This window comes from Prionailurus bengalensis, chromosome F2 (genome assembly GCF_016509475.1).
Source record: "Prionailurus bengalensis isolate Pbe53 chromosome F2, Fcat_Pben_1.1_paternal_pri, whole genome shotgun sequence".
NCBI classification, from domain to species: domain Eukaryota; kingdom Metazoa; phylum Chordata; class Mammalia; order Carnivora; family Felidae; genus Prionailurus; species Prionailurus bengalensis.
The window spans coordinates 83,493,781-83,509,996 of NC_057353.1; the positions used below are offsets into that span (position 1 = coordinate 83,493,781).

The following is a 16,216-nucleotide window of genomic DNA, read 5'->3' on the forward strand; positions in this document are numbered from 1 at the left end:
CACTACCTGGTCTGCTGTCATATATTTATTTGTTTATTGTCAGTCTCCTCATTAGAATGTCAATTCCAGGGGGCAGCATCTTCCTCATCACCAAATCAATATTACAAATGAAGTCAAGTCTGCGGACTCAAGTCTGTGGAGTTGCACCACGAGCCTTTGTGTGAAGCTCATTCTGGGAACAGTGTGGGCTTTTGTGTCAAAAATATGTCTGTCAAAGGTGTTCATCACGGCAATGTGGATGGTGACAACAAAACTGCTCCATCAGTGGAATCCCCCAGCTTCATGGCTCAGGCGATAATTTTGAAGTACCTAGGCCAAATCAGTGCTGGCTATGCACTTGTGTGGGGTTGTCACATAGCTCATCGCTTGCAGGTCTGCTGAGCTGAAGAAGATTGATCACCATTCTGGGGAAAAAGCTGGAAGATGACCCCAAATTCTTGAGATCTGGTGATGCTGCCATTGATATGGCTCCGGCAAGCCCATGTGTATTGAGAACTTCTGTGACTATCTTCCTCCAAGTTGTTTTGCCGTTCTTGACATGAAGCAGACATCTGCTTTGGGTGTCATCAAAGCAGTGGGCAAGGCTGCTGTCGCTGGCCAGGTCACCCAGTCTTCTCAGAAAGCGTAATAGACTAAATAAATATTGTCCCCGATATCTGCTACCCCACCCCCCTTCTTAAAGTTTTTATTTATTTTGAGGGGCGCCTGGGTGGCTCAGTCGGTTAAGCGTCCAACTTTGGCTTAGGTCACGGTCTCACGGTTCGTGAGTTCAAGCCCCGCGTCAGGCTCTGTGCTGACAGGTCAGAGCCTGGAGCCTGTTTCAGATTCTGTGTCTCCTTCTCTTTGACCCTCCCCTGTTCATGCTCTGTCTCTCTCTGTCTCAAAAATAAATAAACGTTAAAAAAAATTTTTTTAAATAAAGTTTTTATTCATTTTGAAAGGGGGGGGGGGGCGTGCACATGCACGAGCAAGCAGGGGAGGAGCAGAGAGCAGCAGAGAGAGAATCCCAAGCAGACTCTGTGCTGTCGGTGCAGAGACTGATGCAGGGCTTGATCCCACAACCATGAGATCACAACCCGAGCTGATATCAAGAATTGGACACTTAACCAACTGAGCCACCCGGGTTCCCCTCTGCAACCCCACTCTTAACCAGTGGTGGAAGAATGGTCTCAGAACTGCCTCAATTGGCCATTTAAATTTAGTAGTAATAGACTGGTTCATAATAACAATGCACCATAATCTTCAGAAGGAAAGGACCATTTGGTGTTTTCAGTACTTTTTAATGGAAAAAAAAACTTGACCAAAACTCTGTCACAAAATTTTGAGACCCATTCAAACAAAGTTTAATGAGAGAAAAAATAGTTTCAGATTATATTTCCCCCTTTAGGCCCAATCCTAGGAGAAAGGAGGAAAGCCTTTGCGGGGAAGCCTAAATGTGAAATGCATCTGGCCAGCCCTCCTTCACCACCAGGCAGAGGCACAGACTGACCGAGTGCACCTGTCTTCAGAGGCCTCATCTTGAGAAGCCCGGAAGTGTGGATAAGAGCAAGCAGGCCCACACATGCTTCAGGGCTCCACATGCCCAGCCCCGGGGGGAGGAGTAAGCTGCTGTCTTACACTTGTCAAAAAGGGAGGGGGCTATCTCTGGGTCTTGCCCTCGATTCCAGGTTCCTCATAGGGAAAGGGAGAAGCAGGAGGTGTTGTCACAAAGAGGCACTTCCTTGGAGGCCTTGCTCACTCCCCTCCATTTGTCCCGCTGGGCGTACCACAGGTACCGCCACCACAGCGCGGTGGAGGTAGTGGCTATAGAGTCAGGAAGGCCTGAAGAGGAAGAACTGGAACCAGGCCTTGAAGTACAGGTAGGACGATGGCAGAAGGGGGCAGAAGTAGCACAAGCAAAGATACGAAGTAAAAAGAAGCCCGCGATGAGTGTGGCTAAAGCTTTAAATACAGTTCAGATTTTATTCTACATCAACAAATTCATACTAGAAGAAAGTCCCACAGGTGCCCTGAATGTGGGAAAGATTTTAGTTGAAGTTCAAGTCTTGCAGGACGTAACAACATTCATACTGGAGAAAAGCCATATAAACGCAATATATATTTGAGACCTTTGTAGCTCATGCTTTATTCAACATCATCTAATTCATAGTGAAAGGAAACGTTAAGGGCGTAGTGGATATGGAAAAGCTTTCAGTCTTAACTCACAACATAATGCCAGAGATCTCACCCTGGAGAGAAACCATTTAAGTGTGGAGAATGTAGGAAATACTTTAGTCATTTTCAGCATCAGAGAATTCATTCAGTAGAAAAACCTTGTGGTTGTAATGAATATGGAAAAGCCCTTCAGTCAGAAATCACAACTTATTTTATATCAAATAATTCATATTGGGGGCAACCGGGTGGTTCAGTGATTGAACTCAGGTCATGATCTCACAGTTGCTGAGTTCAAGCCCCACATTGGGCTGTGTGCTGTCAGCACAGATCCTGCTTCGGGTCTTCTGTCTCCTTCTGTCTGCCTCTCTCTCTCTTTTAAAAATACACATTAATTTTTTTATTATTAAAAATTTTTAAATAAAATTAAAAAAATTTTTTAATGTTTATTTATTTTTGAGAGAGAGAGAGAGACAGACACACAGACAGAGCATGAGCATGGGAGGGGCAGAAAGAGAGGGAGACACAGAATCGGAAGCAGGCTCCAGGCTCTGAGCTGTCAGCACAGAGCCCGACGCGGGCCTCAAACTCCCGAACCGTGAGATCATGACCTGAGCCGAAGCCAGACACTCGACTGACTGAGCCACCCAGGCGCCCCTAAAAAATTTTTTAATGTTAGTTTTTTTAATGTGTATTTATTTTTGAGAGAGAGAGATCGATGTGAGCAGGGGAGGGGCAGAGAGAGAGGGAGACACAGAATCCAAAGCAGGCTCCAGGCTCTGAGCTGTCAGCACAGGGCCCGACGCGGGGCTTGAACTCATGGACTGGGAAATCATGACCTGAGCTACAGCTGGACACTTAACCAACTGAGCCACCCAGTGCCCCCAAAATACACATTTAAAAAAAATTCATACTGGAGAGAAACCCCATAGATGTAATGAATATGGAAATGTTTTCAATCAGAGATCACTCCTTAGAAGACGTCAGAGAATTCATGCAGGAGAGAGGCCTTACACATGTAAAGAGTGTGGGGAAACCTTCATTCAAAATTCACATTTTATTCTACATTATAAACTTCACCCTGGAGTGAAGCCCTGTGATGTAATGAATGTGAGAAATCCCTTCAGTTGGGGCTCATGCCCTATTCAACATCAGTTACTTAACACTGAAGAAAAGCCCAATAAATGCAGTATGCGTGGGAAAGCCTTCACTCAAAGCTCACAGCATATTCAGCAACAAAGAATTCAGACAGGGAGAGACCTTATGCATTCAGCGTGTGGGGAAACCTTCAACCAGAGCTCCCAGCTTACACTACACAGAGGGTTCATTTATCCTGGAGCAAAATAGCACAAATGTAGTGAATGTAGAAAAGCTTTCAGTCAGAGTTCACTACTTACTCATGAGAGTTCACACCCGATAAAGACCGCACAAATGTAACGAATGTAGAAAACCTTCAATTAGAGTGTGTATCTTATTCTACATAAAAAAATTCACCCTGATGGACAAAGCCCTGTTGATGCATTACATGTGAATACCACTCATGTTTCAAACTTCATTAAATGTCAAATTTATTCTAGAATGGAGCTGTATATACACAATAGATATGGGAAGACCTGTAGGTGGGGACCACATGTTTTCTTACAGCTACAATTCATACTGGAAAAAAATTAAATCAATGCCATCATCAAATAGTGCATGCTTAATGGATTATCACTAATTCTGGAAATGTGGATAAGACTTCAGTTTAAGCTCTCAGCCATTTCATGTCAGTCTTTGTCTTGCTGTAAAATCCTCAAAGTGTTGGAAAGATGTCGGGAAAAGCTTGTTTTTACACTTAGAGCATTCAAAATAGTGTAAATCTGTTTGTACAAACCTTGTCTTATAGACCAGTAATGGAGATTCAAGTTAAGCAGGTCTAGAACACCCTCTTGGAGACACAACATGGAAATTGATACAACGTGAACCTCCTAACGCATGACCCAAACACTGGTTGAGGGTTCCCAATAGAGCACCATATACATCACAGGAGTAATTGTCAGGCTGTCAGAAGCAGGCCCTAGGCAATATGAAAAACTGTAACCAGGGGTAGGTGGACTCAGCATTCCAGGGAAGCCCAAGAGAAAAGTAGCCCCAAGTGTTGTTAGAAGAGTCCTGTCAGCATCAGGTGGAAATAAGGCCCTAAATGAGGAAGTCCCAGTGAGAAGAATGAGACCAGTCCCATCCAGTGGACAGGGTAAACGGTGACGAGAAAACAGCTTCCTGTGTTAGTCAACATGCTCTAGGAAGCAGGTGCCAAGAGGAGATTAAACACGCAAGGGTATTCTTAGGAGAAGTATCTGTGTAAGACAAAACGGGGTATTAGGACAATGCAAGTTTGTTGCAAACTGAGTATGCAAGGAAGTATGATTTAATGCACCTGTCCCAAAGGATGGTGTTTTCTCCAAGCTTGTGCTTCAGCTGACCGGTTAGAAGGCCAGTCCAGCGTTCCATGAGGCCACCTGTCTTTGGATAATATGTTACAGGATACAACCACTGGGTCTCACACTTCCTTCACTATAAATTGGGTCCCCTGTTTGGATACCATGCTATGTGAGATTCCATGCCTGTGGATGAAGCAAAGTGTAAGCCCTGAGTGGTACTGGCAGAGGTTCTGCAGGAAAGACATACATACTCATGCCTGGAATCAGTATTCATCTCTGTGAGAACAAACTGCTGGCCCTTCTAGGATAGAAGGGGCCTGCCTGATGTAGTCAACTTTTTTCCTCACATGCTGGATAGTCAGAAGGGGGCAGCGGTTATATAGATAGGCCCTGTCACAGGGGGAGGGTCATGCTGGGGCCCATGTGGAGTCCATTTCTTTTACCACAGTTACCTCTTTCAGGTGCCCACTATATTGACTCCAAGGTGGCTGATTATGAAGGCTGGCTAACATTCCATGTTCTTTTGACTTCTTGGTTGTTTGGTGCCTCTTCTGCAGTGGATGCTTTCTGATGGGTGTTCACCTATAATACAAAAATCTGCACACTCCATGCCCCCTCCCATGTCCATACACGTGTCTCTACCACAGACCTCCTTGTTCCCAATCTCCCTTTTCTTTCTAGGCCCCCAACCAGACAGCCAGGATACTGGCACTGCCGAGGAATCTGTATATTCTCACTACAAGCCACTTCGGTTTCAACACAAGGTGGAGGAGCAGGTGCACTGCTTGAAGCTCTACCCATTGAAATATCCTCCCTCCCACTGTCTTTCAAGGTCACCCTTGTGTGTGTCCGTAATGCAGCAGCTGTTGCCCATTCTTGACATGTACCGATGTACTGATCTGATCTATCTAGAAACCAAGTTCAGACCTTTCCTTCCTCCATTAGCTGGTCATGCAGAACCCCCCTTATGGCCATAACTGTGAGCTGGGGGGTGGGGTAGAAGACATGGGAGACTGGGCTATCTGCTTACTCAGCTTACTTGTGTCCCCTTGGCTCTACTTGGGCATCATTCTGGATGTACCTACCATTTCCACCTTATAATGGACTGCTGCCGGGCCTCCCTAGCTTTATGCCTTTGTAGGTCTTATGGACCTCACCTCATAATGGGAGGTGCATATGGACAGGTGGCTCCTTGATGTTCCAGGATCAGCGCAGTTTTTTCCCCTACAAGGGCCCAGGAATGTGCCAAGACCTGGCTTTTAAATGGCATATAATTCTGTTCTGCAGATGTCACAGCCATACATACTCCAAAATCCCAAGATTCTGTCATTCTGTCATGCTCCCCATATTTTCCAAATGCCTGCATCATTGCACCTCTCACGGCATTTCCTCCCCCTGGGTCATTTGGCCAGGTCACCACAAGTGACATGCTTAGCAATTGAGTCACCATTTTGCTCCAGGCACCAACTACTAACCAGGACAGTGTTCTCCTCACCAGCCAGACAGTGGGTGAAGCAGTCCCAAATGTCCTCCTGACCACCCACTTATGGTTCATTTGTGTTAGTCTGGATCCTCCAAGAAGCAGACACCAATACAGGATTAAGCATGCAAAAGTTTTATTAGGGAAAGAGTTGGCATGAGAAAAAATAAGGAGTCAGGGAAGATGGGGAGAGCTATCAGATCACAATTCAAGTCCAACCCGGAGGGAAGTTTGGGTGGAATCATTCCAGACTTGTGCCATCTAAGCAAACTTACTGAGATGAAGTCAGCCATCTTGGCATTCTGTGCGTTCCAGGAATGGGCCTGCCTTAGTGTCCCTGCCATGCTCAGTAGATGGTAGGGATGAGCCCTGGGAAGTGGGGCCTCTGTGCAAACATGTTAATAACTTTCAGAGCTCAACCACTGAACCATTAATTAATGAGGTCTCTGAAATTGCAGTTGTGTTAGGAACATTCTCCTGGAAACCACAGTTGCCAACCAAGATATCTGTTGCCTGTGTTGGGGGAAAGGAAAAGCATGTGAGTTCAGGAAGTTCCTAATGAAAATATTTGCTAATGAAATTCTTGCTCTCCCCACACCCCCCAACCAGTCCGAAAGATAAAAGTCAGGGGAGTAATTAGGGGTCTGTGCACAGACATGTTTGGGAAGTCATCACATGAGGCCTGCATGAGAATGACATGTCAGAGCAGGGCAGTGTGGGTAGTGATGGCCATGCCAGCCTTGTGCAAACACAGAGGACAGACGGGGGAAGTAGAGGCAGCTCCACAAGTTAAGGACTCAGTCCTCCTTCAGAGGCTAATTGCCAAGACCAGGTTGTCACCAGCACTTCCGACAAACTGGCTATAAGTCTGAGGTTCCATGACCCCTCCTCAGTCTGATCATTTGCTAGTGTGGCTCACAGAGCTCAGGAGAACACTTTGCTTACCAGATTCCCGGTTTATTATGAAGAATATAGCTCAGGAACAGCTAGATAGAGGAGATGCACGGGGGTGAGGAAGGGGGACAGGGCCCTCCTTGACCTCTCAAGGCATGACACTCTCCCTGCATCTCCACGTGTTCACCAACCCCAAAGCTCACTTAGCCCCCTTTTTTTTTGGAGGGGGATTTTTATGGTGCCTTCATCACATGGGCATGGTCAATAACTAACTTATTTTCCATTTCTCTCCACTTTGGAGGATAAGGGAGTAGGACTGACCATTCCAAGCTTCCATTCAGACCCACTCAGGAGCACACTGAGAGTCACCTCATTAGAACAAAAGACACTCCTATAACCCAGAAAATTCCAAGGGAGCTAAGGGTCTGTGTCAGACTCTCCTATCACTTTGGAAATCACAAGGGGCAATTCTTATAACACCAGCATTCTTCACAGAGCTAGAACAAACAATCCTAAGATTTGTATGGAACCAAAAAAGACCCCCAAAATAGCCAAAGCAATCTTGACAAAGAAAACCAAAGCTGGAGGCATCACAATCCCGGACTTCAAGCTATACTACAAAGCTGTCATCATCAAGACAGTATGGTATTGGGGCGCCTGGGTGGCGCAGTCGGTTAAGCGTCCGACTTCAGCCAGGTCACGATCTCGCGGTCCGTGAGTTCGAGCCCCGCGTCGGGCTCTGGGCTGATGGCTCAGAGCCTGGAGCCTGTTTCCGATTCTGTGTCTCCCTCTCTCTCTGCCCCTCCCCCGTTCATGCTCTGTCTCTCTCTGTCCCAAAAATAAATAAACGTTAAAAAAAAAAAAAAAGACAGTATGGTACTGACACAAAAACAGACACTCAGATCAATGGAACAGAATAAAGAGAACCCAGAAATGGACCCACAAATGTATGGCCAACTAATCTTTAACAAAGCAGGAAAGAATATCCAATGGAATAAAGACAGTCTCTTCAGCCAGTGGTGCTCGGAAAACTGCACAGCGACACGAAGAAGAATGAACCTGGACCACTTCTTTACACCAGACACAAAATGACTTCCAAATGGATGAAAGACCTAAACCTAAGATAGAAGCCATCAAAATCCTAGAGGAGAAAGCAGGCAAAAACCTCTTTGACCTCAGCCGCAATAACTTCTTACTCAACATGTCTCTGGAGGCAAGGGAAACCAAAGCAAAACTGAACTACTGGGACCTCATCAAGATAAAAGCCTTCTGCACAGCGAAGGAAACAATCAGCAAAACTAAAAGGCAACCGATGGAATGGGAGAAGATATTCGCCAACGACATATCAGATAAAGGGTTAGTATCCAAAATCTATAAAGAACTTATCAAACTCAACACCCAAAAAAACCAATAATCCATTGAAAAAAATGGGCAAAAGACATGAATAGACACTTCTCCAAAGAAGACATCTAGATGGCCAACTGACACATGAAAAAATGCTCAACATCCCTCATCATCAGGGAAACACAAATCAAAACCACAATGAGTTACCACCTTATACTTGTCAGAGTGGCTAACATTAACAACTCAGGCAACAACAGATGTTGGCAAGGATGCGGAGAAAGAGGATCTCTTTTGCATTGTTGGTGGGAATGCAAGCTGGTGCAGCCGCTCTGGAAAACAGTCTGGAGTTTCCTCAAAAAATTAAAAATAGAACTACCCTACGGGGGCTGAGTCGATTAAGCATCTGATTTCCGCTCAGGTCATGATTCAACAGTTCGTGGGTCTGAGCCCCATGTTGGGCTCTGTGCTGACAGCTCAGAGCCTGGAACCTGCTTCGGATTCTGTGTCTCCCTCTCTCTCTCCCTTTCCCCTGCTTGTATTTTCGCTCTCTCAAAAATAAATAAATAAACATTTAAAAAATAAAGAACTACCTTACGACCTAGCAATTGCACTACTAGCTATTTACCCAAGGGATACAGGTGTGCTGTTTTGAAGGGGCACATGCACCCCAATGTTTATAGCAACACTATCAGCAATAGCCAAAGTATGGAAAGGGCTCAAATGTCCATCAATGGATGAATGGATAAAGAAGATATGGTGTGTACACACACACACACACACACACACACACACACACACAATGGAGTATTACTCAGCAATCAAAAACAATGAAAGCTTGCCATTTGCAACAACGTGGATGGAACTAGAGTGTATTATGCTAAGTGAAATTAATCAGAGAAAGACAAATATATGACTTCACTCATGAGGAATTTAAGATACAAAACAGATGAACACAGGGAAGGGAAGCAAAAATAATATAAAAACAAGTAGGGGGACAAAACATAAGAGACTCTTGGGGTGCCTGGGTGGCTCAGTCGGTTAAGTGTCCGACTTCGGCCCAGGTCATGATTTCACGGTTCGTGGGTTCAAGCCCTGCGTCAGGCTCTGTGTTGACAGCTCAGAGCCTGGAACCTGCTTTGGATTCTGTGTCTCCCTCTCTCTCTGCCCCTCCCCAGCTCATGCTTGCACTCTGTCTCTGTCAAAAGTAAATAAACTTAAAAAAAATTTTTTTTAATGGGCTACAGGCCTGAAAAGACATTTCTCCAAAGAAGACTTATACATATGGCTAACAGGCACATGAAAAAGTGTTCAATATCACTAATCACCAGGGAAATGTAAATCAAAACCTCAGACTTGTTAGGGTGGCTATTACAAAACAAAACAAAACAAAACAAAACAAAACAAAACAAAAACCTAACAAGTGTTGACAAGGGTGTGGAGAAAAGGGAACTCTTGTGCATTGTTGGTGGGAAAGTAAATTGCTACAGCCGTTATGGAAAACAGTATGAAGATTCCTCAAAAAGTTAAAAATCCCACTTCTGGGTATTTATCCAAAAGAATTGGAAGCAGGATCTCTAAGAAATATCAGCACTCCCATGTCCACTGGGGCATTGTTCACAATAGACAAGATATAGAAACAAACTATCAACCAAGTGGATAAAGAAAATATGACATATATATCACATTTATATATATGCAAACTATATGTGTTATATATATTTGTGTATGCACACACACACACACACGCGACGGAATTTTATTCAGCTTCAAAAAAGAAGGAAATCTTGCCATTTGTGACAACGAGGATGAACCTAGAGGGCATTATGCTAAGTGAAATAAATCAGACACAGAGAGACAAATTCTGTATCATTTCCCTTATATTTGGAATCTAAAATAGTCAAACTCCTAGAAACAGAGATTAGAACGACGGTGGCCAGGGGCTGGGGAAAGGGAGAAATGGGGGAGGTGATGGTCAAAGGGTACAAACTTGCAGTTTTGCAAGGCAAATAATTTCTAGAGATCTGCTATATAGTGTAGTGTCTGTAATCAACAATATTGTATCGTATACTTAAAATTTGCTAAAAGATTAGCGGCTACGACGCCCTCAGCGTCAGCCCAGATGCCCGGATCACAGAGGGCCGGGTCCTCCCGAGGTCCTAGAGCTGCCCGGAAGTGTCTCTGGATCGCTTCCGAGGACCTGGCCCTGCTTCCGGCGTGGCAGGGGTCCCGCTCTCCGCCAGGCCGCCGTGTGCCGGATTGCGCGTTCAGGTGCGGGGAAGTCTCGGGGTTTTGGGGTGCGGGGAATGGGATCGCTCTTTCCGGGAGGGGACCGCGGACCGCGACGCGGCCCCTTGGCCGCCACATCCGGGGAGCTCTAGAGGCAGAAGTGGTGCCGTTTGGGGCGGGGCCGGACAGCGCTTGACTCTTGGGCGGCCAGGGCCGCCCCGGCGAGCAGGGGGCACGACTCCAATCGGGCCGTCTCCGTCAGCTCCTGCCCCGGGCCGGTGGGCCGAGAGGGTCAGCGTGGGGCAGCACGCCAGCCTCCGGGGAGCAGGGCCTGCGCAGCGCGGCGGCCGGGGCGAGTGGAAGGCAGTTCCTGATAGTGGCCAGGCAGTGGGGGACGACCCCTTGTTTGTCAGTGGATGATCTCTGACAGGCAGGGTGAGGGGAGGCCCGGCCTTCCGAGGAGAATGGGCACGATGAACCCCGTAGAGGGCTTTCCGTGCCCCCCGGGGCTTCCCGAGCGCTCCGCGGTGCCGCATCTCGCCCTGGGCCTGGTGGGAGCCTTGGGGGCAGGATCTGTGCCCGGCTGAGCTCTGTTCAAGCACTTGGAGCTGCTGAGGTGGGCGGTGCTCCCTCGTCCTGTATTAGCAGGTGTGTGGCTCGGTCACCTGCGATGTGTCATGACATTATCCTGTCCCTTCAGGTAATGACACAGACCTTTCTCCAGGTACCTCAGCCCCTCCTGCCTGAGTGACTGTGTCTGGTTTCCCCAGTGCTGTGGAAACAGTGAGAAGTTTTGATAGACGGGCCTGGTTCTAGGCCCTGGCAGTTGTGTTTGAGCCCCGGTTTCCTTATAGACAAGGTGAGGATAGGAACTGGCTCTGGCAGAGCTGTTGTGAGAATTCAAAGTTGAATCATCTTACCGTGGGCAGTGGCAGCAGCCATGGCTGTGTGTCCCTGTGTTCTCTGGACTTTTCTTCTCCTTCATTCTTTTCTCCATTATGGATTTGGAGATCTTATGTGAGCTCTCTTGTTTTCTGGTTCTCTTCTCCTCCCCACTCCGTCTCCCTTCCCTGCCCACTCCTGGCTCTCCTCTTCGCGGGATTCGAGTGGACCCCTGTGCCACCTGCTCTCAGGGAACCTCCCGTAACATGGGCTGTCATCAGTGGTTCATGCCGTCGGCCTCTCCAAGGCAGAGACCATGTCAGTCCTCATTTGCTGGCCCTTCAAAGGACAGAGGAGTTACTGGGCTTCTCTTCCCCCTCCGCCCTTGGCAGTTGCAGCTGGGACCTTTCCTCTGGGCTGCCTGATCACGAGGGAGGAAACAGCGATGTCTGCCGTGGGGACTGCATCTCCATACCTGCATTACCCTGGTGACAGTCACAGCAGCCGGGTGAGTTTCCTGGGGGCCCAGCTCCCCCCAGAAGTGGCAGCAATGCCCCGGCTCCTGGGGGACCTGGACAGGGGCACATTCAGAAAGTTGTTGAAGCTGGTGGTCAGCAGTCTGCAGGGAGAGGACTGTCGGGAGGCTGTGCAGCGCCTCAGGGCTGGCGCAGACCTGCCGGAGGAAAGGCTGGGCGCCCTCCTAGCCGGCACCAACACACTGCTCCAGCAGGCCCTCCGGCTGCCCCCAGCCAGCCTGAAGCCCGACGCCTTCAAAGACCAGCTCCGGGAGCTCTGCATCCCCCAGGACCTGGTCACGGACTTGTCCAGCGTGGTGTTTGGGAGCCAGCGGCTTCTCCTCAACTCTGTGGCCAGGCGGCAGGGGACCTGGCTGCCCCATGTTGCCAGCTTGTGGTGGAGGGTGGATGTGGCAATCTCCACCAGTGCCCTGGCCCGCTCCCTGCAGCCGAGTGTCCTAATGCAGCTGAAGCTTTCAGATGGGTCAGCATACCGCTTCGAGGTCCCCACAGCCAAGTTCCAGGAGCTGAGGTACGGCGTGGCCCTAGTCCTGAAGGAGATGGCGGACCTGGAGAAGAGGTGTGAGCTCAAACTGCAGGACTGACCCGTGCTTGCAGTCCCATTCCAGTCACTTGGGGGTGGCTGGCCCCGATAGGCATCTCCAAAGTGAAGCCTGTCCTTCCAGGAAGCATTTTTCAATGAGATGTTTGAACGTAATGATGTCATTCTCTGTTTAATTAAGAAAGACAACTTTTTCTTCCCTTTGTACTGGAAATAAAGCAACTATAAAAAAACAAAACCAAACACGTTCCCCTGGGTGGGCACCAAACTGCCACCCCTCCCCTGGCTGTTGCTCGTGTTGCTGGGTGAGGGCACCTGCTGCTCTGGTGTGGCCACATGTGGTCCGGTTATCATCTGGGGTCCAGGCCAAGGCCTTTGTGCGGACACTGTGGTCACTCGGCCTGGCTTGATGTAGCATTTGAGCTCTCCGCTCATTTGCTTTTATGAACCTTATGTCTTAGGGGGCGACAATTCATTCTCCTGCCTTAAATCTTTGACCTCGTGGAGCCAACATTCTAGTGCTGAGGGGGTGACATTGTAAAATGGGTAGTAGAAAATGGCCGGTATCTTGTCAGAGAAGGGTGAGAGATGCAGAAATAGAGCAGGGTCCCTGTGAAGGGAGGCAGGGTTATGGAAGAGCTGGGCTGTCATCTTCGATTGGGTCATGGTGTGGGCCTTCTTGAGGACATGGTCTAAGAGCAAAGATCTGAAGGAGGTAGGGGAACAGGGCAGTCTGAGGAATGGGGGCTCTGGGGAGGGGCAGCTGGCAGTGCATGACCGTGGAGCTGCGGCTGGGTGAGGGGCTGTGGAGGCCCCCGGGGCCTCAGTTCTGAGCAGAGTGGGTGGGATCTGACAATTGCTTTAATAACTTTTCTTTCCCAGTTTTTTTGAGAGAGCACACACGCACGCAGGGGAGGACACAAGGAGACAGAATCTCAAGCAGGCTCCATGTGAGGTCATGACCTGAGTGGAAATCAGAAATTGACGCTTAACCGGCTGAGCCACCCAGGCGCCCTTGACAGTTGTTGTAAAAGAATCTCACGGGGGGTGCCTGGGTGGCTCAGTCGGTTAAGCGGCTGACTTCGGCTCAGGTCATGATCTCGCGGTCCGTGAGGTCGAGCCCCGTGTCGGGCTCTGTGCTGACCGCTCAGGGCCTGGAGCCTGTTTCGGATTCTGTGTCTCCCTCTCTGACCCTCCTCCGTTCATGCTGTCTCTCTCTGTCTCAAAAATAAATAAACGTTAAAAAAATTCTTTTTTTTAAATCACAGGGGAGCACTTTAAATCATACATACACACACACACACACATACATACATAACATTAAATAAATAATCTCACTGGATGCTGTGTTGAGAGCACAGCACAAGGGCAGGGGCGGGGAGCCTGGTGGAGAGGCTGTTGCCAGGGCTGAGTTGGTATCTGGAGAGGGAAACGGGGGCCTCTCCTGGGATCCTCTAGGTGGGTGTCTTGGGCAGCTCAGGTTGTCATAACAAAATATCATAGATGAAATGGCTTGAACAGCATAACTGTATTTCCTCACAGTTCCAGAGGCTGGAAGTCAGAGATCACAGTGTGAGAGGCTTGTCCCTAGTCTGCAGACAGCCTTTCCTCAGGAAGCGTGCGTGCATGAGAGAAGAGAGCTCTCTTCTCTTACTGAGGACACCAGTCCTGATGTGTCAGGGCCCCACCCTTATGACTCCATTTACCCTTAACCCCCTCCCTAAAGGCACCATCTCCATCAACAGTCATACTGGGGGTCAAGGCTTCCACACGAACTTTGGCCGGGGGACACGATTCAGTCGTTGGCAGTGAGAGTGTGCAGGGTAGAGGGGAGCGGGCTCTTTCCTGGGTGACTCTGTGGGAATGTTCAGGGCCCATGGCCACTTTGCACCTTCCAGCATAACCCCTCCCTGCCGGGTAGGGGAACTTGGGGTCCTGCTCTTTGCATAGACATTTGCTGTAGGGCCGTGTTGCCCCTGCAGCGTCCCTGCCTCCACGGTCTGCTTTCTGCTGGGCGACCGGGTCACAAGTCTCATGGAAAAACTTCCTCTGAAAACAGCTAATGATCTTGGGGTGCCCATCAGTCACCCTGATGCATCTGTGTTGGAACCCCTGCCCTTACCCAGCACCCCCTTCCTGCCCCCCTGCTCTGTGTCAGGCTCCATCAAGATCAGCAGTGCTTGCTCACTGCCATTTACAGAACACTCCCGCCATCTCCGTTGAGTCTTCTCCCTGAGACAGGGTCATGGCAAGTTAGGTGTGCACCGAGGGCAGAGAGAGGAGGCGGCTGCACAGGAAGCTGACAACAAGGTGGGGCGGTGCTACACACTCAAGAGTTAGGGTTTCAGAGGCCGAGCCCTCCAGGCAAGGCCCAGACCTGGCTAAACAGGGATGCACCCTGTGTGTCTCATCCAGCATCCGCTGCCATCTTCGGGCCCTGCTTCCCCAAGGATGCGAGCTGGACTGGGCCATCCAAACTGCCACCTGGCCCACCCTAGAAGCATGTGCTAAGTGCCAGGTGTGCCCAACCAGTGGAGGCTTTCTATGCTAGGTGTTTCTTTCATGACCATCAGACATGTTCAGGCAATATGTACTCATGAGACATTTGGAGAAACTCAAAAATAAAAAAAAAAAAATTTAAAAGTCCCTTTGCCCATAGACAGCCATGGAAACTGTGTTCATCAGACTTCATACTTATGCTGTGTGTCTGTGTTAGCTCTGTTCACTTAACCCCTCCTGAGTATGACAGTCGTGGCTAATGGCTGCAAAACCTGCCATTCCCCTCGGTGGATGTGCTGAATTTTACCTAGACAAACACACACCACAGGCTGGGTGGCTGAAACATTGATTGCCCATAGCTCTGGAGGCTGGGAGGCTGGGATCAGGATGCCGATATGGCTGGGTTAGGGCCTTCTTCAGGGCTGCAGACTTCTCCCTGTGTCCTCACAAGGTTAAAGGGGTGAGGGAGCTCTCTTGGGTCTCTCTGTAAGGGCACTAATCCCATTCATGAGGCTCTGAACCCATCCCAATCACCTCCCATATGCCCCAAACCCTCATAGCATCACATTGGGCATTAGGGTTTCAATATATAGATTTTGGCCAGGGGGGTGGGAAGACACAGACCACAGCAGCTTTTGTATTCTTTTTTTCTTTTAAAAATCACAGTGGGGGTGCCTGGGTGGCTCAGTCAGTTAAGCGTTCGACTTCAGCTCCGGTCATGTCATGATCTTGCAGTCCGTGAGTTCAAGCCCTGCACAGGGCCCTGTGCTGACAGCTCGGAGCCTGCAGCCTGCTTCGGATTCTGTGTCTCCCTCTCTCTCTGCCCCTCCCCTGCTCACGTTCTCTCTCCCCTACAAAAATAAACATTCAGAAAAATTTTTTTTAAAAAACCACAGTGACATTAGTGGTAAAACCATTTTATACTGAAACTGTTTAGAAGTGGGAACAGATGAGGCAGAACATTTTAAAGCCCTTGATATTACTGCCAAAGCACAGCCTCCTCAACCTTCACGGGCCAGTCCCTGGTGATGCACAAAGAAATTATAGGTGTAACCAACAGGTGCTGAGCAGTCTAGGTACAACTTTAACTCACAAGTGTGAAGTTCCCCCGCTTCACAGGTGAGAACGCATAGAGGTTAGAGAGTTGCCCGATGTCAAACAGCTGGTGGGGGTGCTGTCCACCTTCCCTCCCCACCTGGATGGGGCTCCCCTGTGACAGTGTCCCTGGTCTACTGACTGGGCA

The 16,216-nt window shown here is 48.8% G+C and overlaps 1 protein-coding gene across 1 annotated transcript; it reads left to right on the plus strand.

The window, feature by feature from the left end:
- Positions 1–10,437: 10,437 nt before the first annotated feature.
- COMMD5 (COMM domain containing 5) lies at positions 10,438–12,717 on the plus strand. Its single transcript, XM_043602140.1, has 2 exons — positions 10,438–10,557; positions 11,790–12,717. Exon 2 carries the CDS (start codon positions 11,843–11,845, stop codon positions 12,515–12,517), a length of 675 nt encoding a protein of 224 aa, XP_043458075.1. The 5' UTR covers positions 10,438–10,557; positions 11,790–11,842; the 3' UTR covers positions 12,518–12,717.
- Positions 12,718–16,216: the final 3,499 nt, after the last annotated feature.